The sequence below is a fragment of the Ambystoma mexicanum genome, chromosome 6q (assembly GCF_040938575.1).
Source record: "Ambystoma mexicanum isolate Mex_15411 chromosome 6q, UKY_AmexF1_1, whole genome shotgun sequence".
Lineage (NCBI taxonomy): Eukaryota > Metazoa > Chordata > Amphibia > Caudata > Ambystomatidae > Ambystoma > Ambystoma mexicanum.
This window is the reverse complement of record NC_090937.1, coordinates 1,043,051,846-1,043,063,884: the sequence shown is the minus strand read 5'-3', so window position 1 is coordinate 1,043,063,884 and position 12,039 is coordinate 1,043,051,846. Positions and strand designations below refer to the sequence as shown.

The 12,039-nt window shown below is 47.9% G+C and overlaps 1 protein-coding gene across 4 annotated transcripts in view; it reads right to left on the bottom strand.

The window, feature by feature from the left end:
• CNOT7 (CCR4-NOT transcription complex subunit 7) overlaps window positions 1-12,039 on the bottom strand; it is an 834,016-nt gene that overhangs the window by 526,623 nt on the left and 295,354 nt on the right. For all 4 annotated transcript variants that reach the window (XM_069631580.1, XM_069631581.1, XM_069631583.1 and 1 more), the window contains one exon: window positions 9,738-9,931. In XM_069631580.1, coding sequence (XP_069487681.1) covers window positions 9,738-9,931 — 194 coding nt within the window. The remainder of the gene's footprint in view (window positions 1-9,737; window positions 9,932-12,039) is intronic.

Here is a 12,039-nt window from a genome sequence, read left to right as displayed (position 1 = left end):
CACAAATTGATACTCTCAGAGACAATGGAAAGACTGCACTACTACTTCTACTTGACCCTTCAGCAGCATTAGATTTAGTAGACTCCAAAATACTCTGTAACCACCTAGACTCAGCAGCCCACGCTCCGCAAGAGGCTATCAGCTGGATTCAATCCTTCCTCAGCAACAGGTCTAAGCATGTCTCCTCTAATTCAGCTTCCGCCCCCAAGGTTCAGGTGTCTCCCCCACTCTGTACAATGTGTTCGCAAAGCTCTTGTTCGATGATCTTGGTATCACCTACACGAACTATGCAGATGATACCCACATCCTCATCCCACTGACGGGAGATGTTCACCAAGGCCAAATCCTTGTCGTAAAGTGTACCTCATCATCCAGGCATGGATGGCTTCTCATAGTCTATGCCTGAATGATGACAAGACCGAGCTTATTATCCTTGGCACCACCCTCAATTTAAAGAAACTTGATCACAAATATGCAAGCGTCATCATTGATGGTAACTATCAATGTAGCCAAAGAAGTTAAAACGCTAGGATTTTATCTTGAAGCCACCCTTTCCTTCTGAAAACGGGTCTGCTCCATGGCCTCCTCCACAGCCTACACCTGTAAATTAGAGCAGCTAAACCGTTCCTCTCGACCCATAGATGCATTACTCTAGCCAGAGCCCTCGTCCTATCTAAACTGAATTACTGTAATGCCTTAAATGTTGGAGCCAACAAATGTTACACAGATCTTGCAAAATAATGCTCTCAGAGCAGCTCTGAGCATCTCCAAAAAAGAACATCTCTAACACTAGAATAGCCAACAACTGGCTCATCAAAACGGACAAAATTATGCTGAAGGTAGCTTCACTTACTTACAAATGCCTCAATAATGCAGCCCCTCGCTACCTTGTAGACAGTTTCAAGAGATACACCCCCAACCAATCTACCAGAACAGCGTATTCCAACCTCTTCACAGTGCCTAGAATTAAACGCTCCAAAACCGGAGGTAATAGCTTCCAGGTGAAAGCGGCCCAACATTGGAACTCCCTGGCACCCACTTTAAGGACAGCCCAAACCTACCGTCACTTCAGGCGCAACTACATTCACTGGATAAAGGAAAATGGCCGCTAACCCCACCCATCCACGCCTTCCCTATGTACATTTTGTAAAGTGTTAGTGCATCTGCCTCGTACCTGTATTACCTATGCATATACTTGTAAATTATTGTACAGTAATGTAACCAAGCTGAAAATGTCCTTGTTGCTCATGCACCCCGATACCCTTGGGTCTGGCGCACTTTACAAATTAATAAAACAAACAGCATCTGACTTGAAGTCCTTGGTCCTGTCCAGGTAAAATTTCAGAGCGCGTCTGACATCCAGACAGTGCAAGACCCTTTGAGCATCGTCCTTAGGATTAGTGAAAAAGGTGGGCAAGACTATCCTCATTCAGATGGAAAGTAGACACTACTTTGGGTAGGAAAGCGGGGTGCGTTCTTAGAGCCACCTTATACTTGTGAAAAGTAGTGTAGGGCTATACTTGTGGATTCAGCGAGATACAGGCACTGGTGGCTTCAGAAGTGAGACCCACCAACAGAGCCATTTTAATGGTGACCAGTCTGATGTCCACGGACGCCACTGGCTCGAAGGGTTTGTATACCAGTGCGTCCAACTTGGCTTCTTGATGGGCGGGTAGAGCCTGGTGAGGCCCACCAGATGTCGTTTGACCACCGGGTTGGAAGACTTCCTCCTCAGAATTCCTGTAAGCGCTGATGGCTGCCTAGTTGCAGCATGTGCACACCTGCAACCCAGAGTGAGCGAGGTATGCAGAAAAGGAGAACACATCGTCCAATGTGCAAGGTAAGGGGGGTGGGGTCGATCTCCTTAGAGTCCGCCCAGTGACAGAACCTAGTCCATTTACTCTTGTACTGGGTTCTAGTAGCCTTGCTCCTAGCGCCTGAATGATGCCCAGGTTAGCCTGAGACAGGCTCAGGTGCTTCAGTGTGACCTGCTCAGAGATCACGCTGCGAGCACTAATTTCTGTGGAGCGGGGTGGATGACCATGCCCCCCTGCTGCGAAAGGAGGTGAGCTGAGCACAGCAGTAGGTGAAAAGGAAGCCTGTCCGAGAGGCTGAGGAGCTCAAAGAACCATGGCCAGGCCAGCCACCACAGAGCTTTCAGAATGATGCAGAGGTTGACATGATTCTCTTATCTTGTAGATCACCCTGTGGACCAGTGGTGTGGCCGGGAATGAAAACGCTGTCATGCCATTCCATTGTATTTGGAGTGCGTTACACAGAGAGCCAGGGCCCAGCCCCTGCCAGGACGCAAACTTGTTGGCACTCCCTGTAGGCTCCACCTGAGGATGACTCCATCTGCTGAAGATCCTGAGCAGAACCCGATAGTTCAATTGCCATTTGTAATTGTCTGCTCCCGGTCTGCCGATTGCCATCCACCTCCCGGGGGAGTCCAACCTGGAAGCGGACAATCAGGTAGATGCTGTTCTCCAGGGCCCATTCCCACATGCTGCCCGCTAGGATACACAGTGGAGCGGACCTGGTGCCACCCCGCTTGTTGAAATAGTACATGTTGGTGGAGTTGTCTGTCTGGATGAGGACAACCTTGCCCTCGCTGAGCGGGAGGAAAGCTTTGAGAGCTAACCAGATAGCTTTCAGCTCCAGCCAATTGATATGAGACTCCTGCTCTTGAAGAGCCCAGACTCCATGGACACTGGCTGTCCAGGATGCCCCCCCCCCAGACTTCGGGGGCAGAATCTGTGGTGATGGTGACCTGAGGGGTCGGCTGTGGAAAGGGGTTACCCGTCCTCAGGTTGCAGTCCATGGACAACCAATTGAGGTCTGGGTGGAGAGACGGAGGAATGACGACATGCTGCTCTTGGGAGCCCAGCTCCTGATTCCATGAGACTTTGAAGTGCAGCTGTAATCCCCTCATCCTGCGTCTCGTGTGAGGTACAGCCAGCAGAACTGCAGCCATGATACCAAAGAGAAGCTGGTACCACCAGGCCGAGGTCGCCTCTCAGCTGAGGAAGTGATTTGCGGACCCCTTGGTGGCCAGGATCTTGTCCTCTGAGGGGAAAACTGAGCTTGTATCCCAGATGAGGCCCAGAAAGGTCAGGCTCCAAATAGGCTGCAGCTGAGATTTCTTGAGCTAGATAAAAAAAAAAAAAAAAAAAAAAAAAAAATTTAAAAAAATCCCAGCTCATGAAGAGTGGCCATTAGCGCGTCAGTGGTATGATAACCACCTCCGGAGATCTCGCCCTGATGAGCCAGTCGTCCAGGTATGGGTAGAGGTGGTGGCCTTGGGCCCCCAAAGAGTGCCGCCACTGTATTCATCAGTCTGGTAAATACCCTGGGGGCTGAGTTGAAGCCTAAGGGTAGAACCTTGTATTGGAAATGGCAGCCCATGATCCTGAACTGCAGAAAGGTGCAATGAGGCTGCCAAATAGGGACGTGTAAATAAGCGTCCTTCAGATCGAGGGAGCACATCTAGTCTCCCCTGCAAAGTGTCTCTGCTATGAGTGCTGGCGTAACTATCTTGAATTTTTGAAGTGGGAGGGAGAGGTTGAGGGTGGAGAGGTCCAACAACTCTCAGGCCAACCTGGTTCATTTGTATGGCGAAAAATCCTGGAATAGAAGCCTAAGCCTCTCTGGGAGGTTGGGACTTCTTCACTACCTGGCTCTCGACGAGCGACTGCATTTCCGCCAGAGTTGCTGTCCCAATCTGTGGGAGTCGAGGAGAGAGGGGAATCTGTAGACGGTACCCCTTGGACACTACCAAGAGGATCCAGGGGTCCGCACACGTCCGACGCCAAAACTGTGTATGAAGGGCAAGCCTGCCCCAACCGGAGACCCGTCGACCCGAAGGGGCGTGTTATGCAGTCATCCTCTCAAAGGATGTTGCGAAGGAGGGGGACTGAAAGAAGCCCTTGCTTCCCCCCACCTCCCCTTTTGTTGTTTGCGCCACTGCTGACTCAGAATGGTCAGGTTGTCTAGACCTCCGTTCTTGAAAGCCCCAGAACTCGCAAAACTTCCACCCCTTATCCGAGCGTTTATGCACCTGGGTGTTTGGCTTGGGCGTGGCCTTCGTAAGGATAAAGGCTTTGCAGTTTGGGAACTTCACTATCTGGAGTGAAAGAGGTCGCCACCCTCAAATGGAAGGTTCAATTTGCGTTCCTAGACATCTGGGTTGAATTTAGTAGCCCGAAGCCAGGCTGTCCTCATGTCCGTGGCGATGCATGTGGTCCGGCCAGAGGTGTCAATTTGGGCCAGGGTCGACTCCATGTCATCATGTGCCACCAGGTTGGCCTCCGCTAACCTCGCCTTGAAGTGTGCCTGGCTCTGCACAGGAAGTTCTGGAAGGAAGTCAGCTATTTCCCGCCAAAGCCTCTGGTTAAGCGCTGCCAGCATGGCATCCGCGTTGGATTGACAAAGGTGCAGAGAGGCGTTGGAATAATGCTTTTTACCGTAAGCCTCCAAGACAATCTTCTCCTTGCCTAGCAGCGACGAGGACGACGAGGTGGCCGAGGACGACTGAGGCTTTGAGTAGAGTGATGTTGCAGCGATCACTGAAGAGTGCGGTTGAGGGTGTGCCAATAAGAGTGGATCCCCCTCCCGTTGCCTGTACTTGGCATTGAGGTGCCGATTGACGGGCTGGGCCGAGTTGGGCTTAAGCCATCCCTTTTTGGCCAGAGTGACAAAGTCCTTCTGCATCAGAATCCCTGTTCTAGCTGGGGGGGTGTAGAGTGAGGACTTCGGCCAGGACCCCCGCCTCTGGTTGTTCGTCCTCGGGTTGAAGAAGCCCCAAGTACTTTGCCAAACCTGCTAGCCGTTCATGGAAGGGCTTGGCTGCCGACGCCGTGTCGGGGTCCTCATCCTCGTCAATGTCCACCAGGGTATCCAGTTGGTCTGGAGCAGGTGGAGGGGTGTTGGGAGCTGAGGGCTGCGGTGTAGGAACCAGAGCCGGTGGTTGCAGCGGAGGCTGGGGTGGAACCGCCTGAACTGTGGGAGGCAGGGGAGCCGGAATCAAAGGAGTCGGCAGGGGCAGCACCGGGGCCTGCAGCGCTGGAGCCATAGGAGGAATGACTAGCATGCCCCCGATGACATGTCGAAGGATGGCCCCCATCTGAGGAGATCTCATGAGAGGAATTATTCAAAAAAACTGTCCTCACAGGCGGATGGGGTGGCAGGTGATGTTGATAGGGTAGCGGGCGACTGCTGGGGCCGGTGTGTTCTCTGTCTAAATAGTTGTGGGGTAAACGTGCACTGCTGATGGATAAGCAGTAGGCCACGTACCCTTTTGCCACCAGTCCCACATTGTCACTTGTTCACCCACCTGCTCCGCTCCGAGGGGCGGTATCGCACGAGAGGCCATTTTGTCCGGCGTGGCAGCCATCTTGTCGAGCTGCATGCCACGTGCCAAAGTCATGGTGCTTGGCTCACTGGGCCCAGCCTCCTCCAGGGCTCTTGGCGGTGGAGCATGAGACCTAACCTGCACCGCAGGACGGGGCCTGGTAGGCATGTTGCCCTCAGCAGGGTCGCCGGTAGTGCAGTATGCAGGCACCCCCTCAGACGTCTGGCCGGTACTAGGGCATAACCCACCGGGTGTCGTACTAGGGCATAACCCACCGGGTGTCGACCCGCTAAAAGAACCTTGTGGTCCCTCTGCACCATCTACGGAAGGATCCGATTACCCCTCGGCCTGGTACCGGTGAGAGAACCCGATGGTTCCTCTCGGGCGTTTCCTTGGGAAGGAGTCCACCCTTGCGGGGTGCGCTGAAAAAAAGCGGCCCTACCCCGGGCCTTGTCTTAGGTCTGACGAGGTCCTTCAAGTCCTCTGGAGGCGACTTCTCGAAGAGCTCCCTACACCGAGCTAGCCTGTTCTTGAGAGCATGCGGTGTAAGCGTGTTGCACGCGGTACAACCTTCGCAGCCGTGGTCGGGGCCAAGGCAGCGGAGGCAAAGAGCATGGTGATCGGATGTGGGGCAGAGCCCTAGCAGGCTGGGCACCTGCTGAAGCCAGTTGACCTCCAAATGCTGAGCGGGGGTTGGGGTGCGTGGCGCCAGAGGACAAAGTACCTAATTGATCAAAAGCGCAGAGCGAAGAGCGTGTAGTATTTCAAGGCCGAAGCCAAACCCAGGAGCGCTGGAGAAATCTGCCCAGGACTCGGGCAGGGGGGAGGCTACGCCAGTGGGTGGAGTCAGGGGAGCACATGCTCTCAGGGCCGCACCCCAGCATGCCTCTAAATGTATGTAGTATGGAGGAAAGGGGGCAGGGCGTAAAAGTAAGGTATTTTGAAATACTGGAAATCGGGACACCCTTCGAACCGTGCAGAATGGCTGCGTGCCCTCGTTTGTGTAAACAACCGAGAAGAGAGCTATGTGCGAACAGTAGCGACTCTGAGTTGCCCTAAGGATATCTGGGGCCGGCTCAAGGGATATCTGGCAGACCGACAAGGGGGGGGGGGGGGGGTGCAGACCGGGCTTTGGTTGCCAAGTGATAAGGTACAGAGCAATGACGATACAGTAACATCTTTCATGCTGCACCTGCATATGCTTGAGATCACACACCATGTTGGTATTGTTGTACCTCTGTGCACTTGTCCTTGTAAACTGCTCGCTCCATCACTGTCTTATAAAGGTTTATAAAAATTAAAAATTTAATGGTTTACTAGATATTTTAGAAAAATGCAGTAGCAATAAACTTCTACTAATGCTTAGATTGCACCTAGAGTAACATTAAAATCCAGATGTTTATGGCCCAGCCCCCAAAAATGTTCCACAGCTAAAAAAAAATAGAATGAAAAACAAATAACTGATCAATGATTGCAATGATAGTTGCATAGGAAGTGTAAAGTGGGGTGGAGTGGGGTTGCGGAAGGTCAGACCAGGCCCGCCCCAATCCCGGCAAGAAATAGCACAATAAGTAAATGAGGGAAATTAAGCTTAAAACGGGGATGAATGGGATAACTAATTGGGAGGGGGTAAGTCTAGCACCTTCCATAATAAAAAGGAAGCAAACAAAAATGTTCTCCAACACTTTGCCAAAACGCCATTCAGCATGCCCTTAGTGTTTATTTTCCCTTAAATCTCAGCAGACTGCCTGATCAGGCTGCACAGATGCACTGAATTGGACAGTCGCAGATTACTGGGAAAAAGGTCGCCAGCCCAGTGCCAATGGATCCAGCTGGTAATAATTGGTTTGCACAAAGGATGTTCAACTGCGACTGAAGTTGTAATGAGGGTAGAGCCTACGCCCCTCGCATGAGGATGCCGCCACTGGAATGATGTAATCATTGGCATTTTTTTTACCAAGCACTGGTTAGTCAGGTGATGCCCAGTGGACATGAACATAAGTGAGCGACTAATCCCAAGGGACAAAGAAAATGTGGGAATAGTGGACTGGAAGGCAAATTAAGTGCCTTTGATGGAGTCAGTTTTCTGCACAAAAAAGGGGTGTCCTGCCAATTGGTCGACTGCAATTTGGTCGAATTTTTTTTTTTTATTTATATATTTTTTTTGTGGGTTTTCGTGTGGGGAAAGAAAAAAAGGGGGGTTGGGGGACCCCCCCAAAAAAACCAAAAAAGGGGTAAAAAAAAAAAAAAAGAAATTCGACCATTTGGCATTCGACCAAATGGTGTCGACCAATTGTCCTGTCGACCAAATGTTTTCGACCAATTGACTGGTAACCCACAAAAGGTACTCATCTGGAGAGCAGGATGGGTTAGTTGGGCTGGGATTAGGTTGATGCTAGGACACTATTACAGTAAGTCTTGCAAGACAAACGGACAGTCTGCGTATCTCATAGAAGGAAATTAATATGTTTTGGAGTGGGTTGGTAAACTACCATAAAATAGAGGTTCACAGTTTGTTGCATCTCTACTCAAATTGGATCAAACATGTGGTTGAGACCAAAGTACATAAATGGTTCCGATTGTGGAGATGGAACCTGCTTTTATGTTTTTCAAAAACATAAAATGCACTCACATAAAATTGGCCCTAACTTTCCAAACCCCCAATTGCACCATTTTCAACTGAAAAAATATTCCAATATTTTTAATTAAATAAAGTAGCAACTGATCCCATGATGAAATATTAAATGAGTGGCACGAGGCGAGAAGCGAAAGTGTTTCGTTTTCTGCTCTTAATCTTTTTAGGAAAGCTGTTGGCTCATCACAAACGTGTTTTTGGGAACAGGAAATTAATGTTAATGTTCAAATGTTGCTGTCACAGGAGCAGTACCACCATCTCACTTTCCTTTTTTCAAACTAGGACATTTTAGGCCCAAGCCCCCACAAACTGAATATATACTGAAAGGTAAAGCTGTAGCCACTCGTTCCCTGTACTTTGGGTTACGGTGCAGTGGGGAACGAAAGCTTATTCGATTCACAATTGCAGTTGAACGGTTATGTGTCAAAGGCCTTGTGACGGGCTGAGTGGCATTTAAATGTATTACCAATTTCAAGGTTTTGAAGAATGCCACATGTCTCCTTGCGCCACATTAAAAGTCCACTCTCCGCGACCTTTGTGAATGGGGTCAAGGACGACGATTCATCCTAGTCGAACCTAGAGGCCCTTATTGCATCATCATTCAATATGTTATTTAATCTGGGTAAAACATGAGACCTGCAGAACATTCTCTGATTGGTGGAATCCAGGTAACTACACGGAGGAATGTCACGGGAGGTGGCTGCAATCTAATCTATTTGTGGTTCCCATGCCGGCCCAAATAAGGAGCATTTAGACCCAAGCTACTTGCCAGTCTGAGCGCAGTAGCATCCTGCCAGCTGGGGGTGCAAGCCGCAAAAAGGCCTCTGTCAAGCTCTTGCAATGCCCATAAAGTAGTGAGTAGCACCTACTAAACGTTGGGCACAAACTATATGGACTACGGGAAGGGAAACAGGGTGGTGCAACTAAGCATTCTCAAACATAACATGGCACAACAAAGTATTGTATAACAAAGCATGAACTAAAAAAGGCTTAAGTACGAGCCCTCCTTGATAAAGGGAGTACATTGCCTAACTTGGCATGAGAATGAGATTGCAGGTCACGAATAAGATAGGCTTGGGTGATTTTTACAACACAGGGTCACCGAAAATGAGGACAGAAAGACCAAGGAACATTTGATCAAAACATCCTTTGCGTGCAGACTTTGCATACAACTGCAACAAAAGGGTCTGGACTCAACAATGCTACTAGTTCCATTAAATGTAGGCATTCAGCTGTAAGGTGTCAGTCAAGTAGAAGGGTGGGCAGTTATGAGGGTTTCAATCAAATCCTAACGGCCTTCCCAGAACAGAAAAGGCTATTCAGGAGGGAAGATGATGCAGCGGGGACGGGAGGCAGGGGTAAGTCGTCAACACGGTGGTTGTGGGACCATACCCACAGTACATTGCTCTATCCAGTGCATCTTCATTCTTACAGCATTTCATTATAATGGGGCAGGCACCCAGAATTGATGTACTGGTCCTAATCCATCTGCACAATAACCAACCACCACAATGGACATGGAGAAAAATAGTGATGGGTTTAAAACGAAATGCATAGGTTTAAGATGGATTCAGTTACTAAAACCGGATGGTTGAGTGTAAAGGTACCAAACTAACTACAAAGAAAACAGCTAGGAAAATGTTAGAAGCCCTAGGCTGAAAGGTTCAGCAGCTAGTAACTAGGACAACATACCCGAATTACTCAAAGCAAATCTATGAACAGAATACAATTAAGCTGTGGGGGGTAACTTACGTTAAATTAAATTTAAAATTAAATTGCCATGTCGACGTTCCTGGGGGATATTCTTCTTGCTCATTCATGAACGTCAGGCCTAGTTGTATTATTTTCAATAAGTCCACGTTACAGCGCAAAAGCTGGTACTGATAGTCTGCATTGCTTCTGAATTCTCCAATCGGTCTTGCAACAACTCCCGGGAACTCTGTGTCCTGGAAAATAGAGATTGGTGCTCAATTTAAAGAATGGATCACGAGGATTGCAACTTGATTTATACTGGCATTACAACCCAAGTTAACAAATCTAAATAAAAGGATTTTGACCCTGAAAATAATTCCCCCCCCATTCCCATAAAACACTATTCGCTCCAATCCAGCACATTACTAGGCACAGCTACTAAATCCAGCATGTTCGTCAATGTGCGAAATTTCTACTACATTTCTGCAGCAATGATCTGTATGTGTTTGCATTTACAGGATTCAAAAATTGTGTATCAAAGTTACTTTATTGAAAAAGGACATTGCTTGAGGCCACAAATGCACCGAACTAAGATATGAAATTCAGATACTGATAAAGAAACGCCAGGTTTCAGTTCAACTATTAGGATTTTAATAGTAGAGTGGACACTTGCTTGGTATATATTGGTGAGATGCAACGGCACACAATTCTACAACAGAAGCTCAAGGAATAACATTTTGCATCTCTACTTCCCATGCATTATTCCAGCTCTGCTTAAACATTAGTGACAAAACATGTCCAGCTTCTGTGGTCTTTACAGTATGTTCTCTTGTCAGGGTCATTTGAATTTTGTTGTCAATCCCACCACAAAAGTCAGTATTTGTTTATAAAAAGCTATGTAAAAGCTTTAAATATTTTATGGAGAACCTTTTAGGATCCCCAACTGCTAAATGCAAAAATACTTTGAAAAGTTGATCCAACAATCTTATTCTGATAAAGGTTAGACTGCGTATATAATCAGCCAACAACGCGGGTTTTTCCTCAGATGAATATGCAGAAACAGATAACTTCTGTACCATTGTTTAGTAATTTAGTGCAACTCTTCCTCCACACTAAAAAGTTGTGTTTGAAGTAAGGTACTGATTATACTTAAGATCCAAGTTTAAAACTAGCGTTTTCTTTCATAATCTTACTATGTACTTATATAGTGCATTACAGAACACACATTTCTTTAAGAAAATTGGTCAGCAGAGTTTTCCAATTAAAAAGTACTTGATTGGCAAACAAACTTATTTGATTAGCAATTTTGTATTACATAAATTTGATATATGAGACTAAAAACCGTTTTCAGTTCAAGGTTCTATGCAGCTGGCTGCAGTCGGTGTCGATCAGGGCAGTCTCTGGACTGTATTGTATGCTTTACCGATCCCTTGCTGTGCGAGGAGAAGTTATGATATTTTATAAATCAAAAAGTTAAATGCCAATAGAAACTCATAGCTGGAGACCTAGAATGGCATTGCGGCCTGCAGAGTAATTGCTATCTTCAGGTGGATAAGAAGGCCCCCTTCCTGTCATTGATAACTGTTTTCAATATAGTTAATACCACTTTGGGGAGGGTATCTGAGCCAGGCAGGCCCAAGCAAAGTATTCCAGCCTGGCACCATTTATAGTTATTAGAACTCCGAGCCACCATAATCTGGGGAACGGATACTTTTTTTTGCTTATAAGAAATCCCGGCTTTGCACAATTAATGCTACCCTTAAAAAGAAAATTTTCGGAAATGGAAAGAACCATTTCAGGGACATGGAGGTAGATAGGAGGTGCGCACGTGAGTGGGGAGGATTACAATCGAGGTGTGGCACTCCAGTAGGTGGTCTGCTTGGGGCTTAATGTTGAGCCTGTTGCCACCTCCCGTGGTTGTGCATGTGTATACTGCCATCTATTCTTTTATTCATGAGCATGTGAATCCATGCCAGACCCCATGCTGGATGGAAGGAACAAGTTACTTACCTGTAACTGTTGTTCTCCAGCATGGATTCACATGCTCATGAATAGGGGAATCCTCGGCAAAGAAAGAAATCAGTTTCGTTTCTGATCTGTCTTTCTTAGTAGTAACCAATCACTGATCTCTGGGTCATACTGCCCCCAGCCAATGACTGCCTTCTCCCTAAGCCCCGCCTCGGGCAGCCATCCTCAGATTTGGTAGCACGCCAAGTGGCAGTATGACCAAGTGAAGAGCCGCAGAGGGGTAGGTGGGAGGGTTTGCATGTGAATCCATGCCAGACCCATGCTGGAGAACAACCGTTACAGGTAAGTAACTTGTACCTTCTCCAGCATGGGGTCTGGCATGGATACACATGCT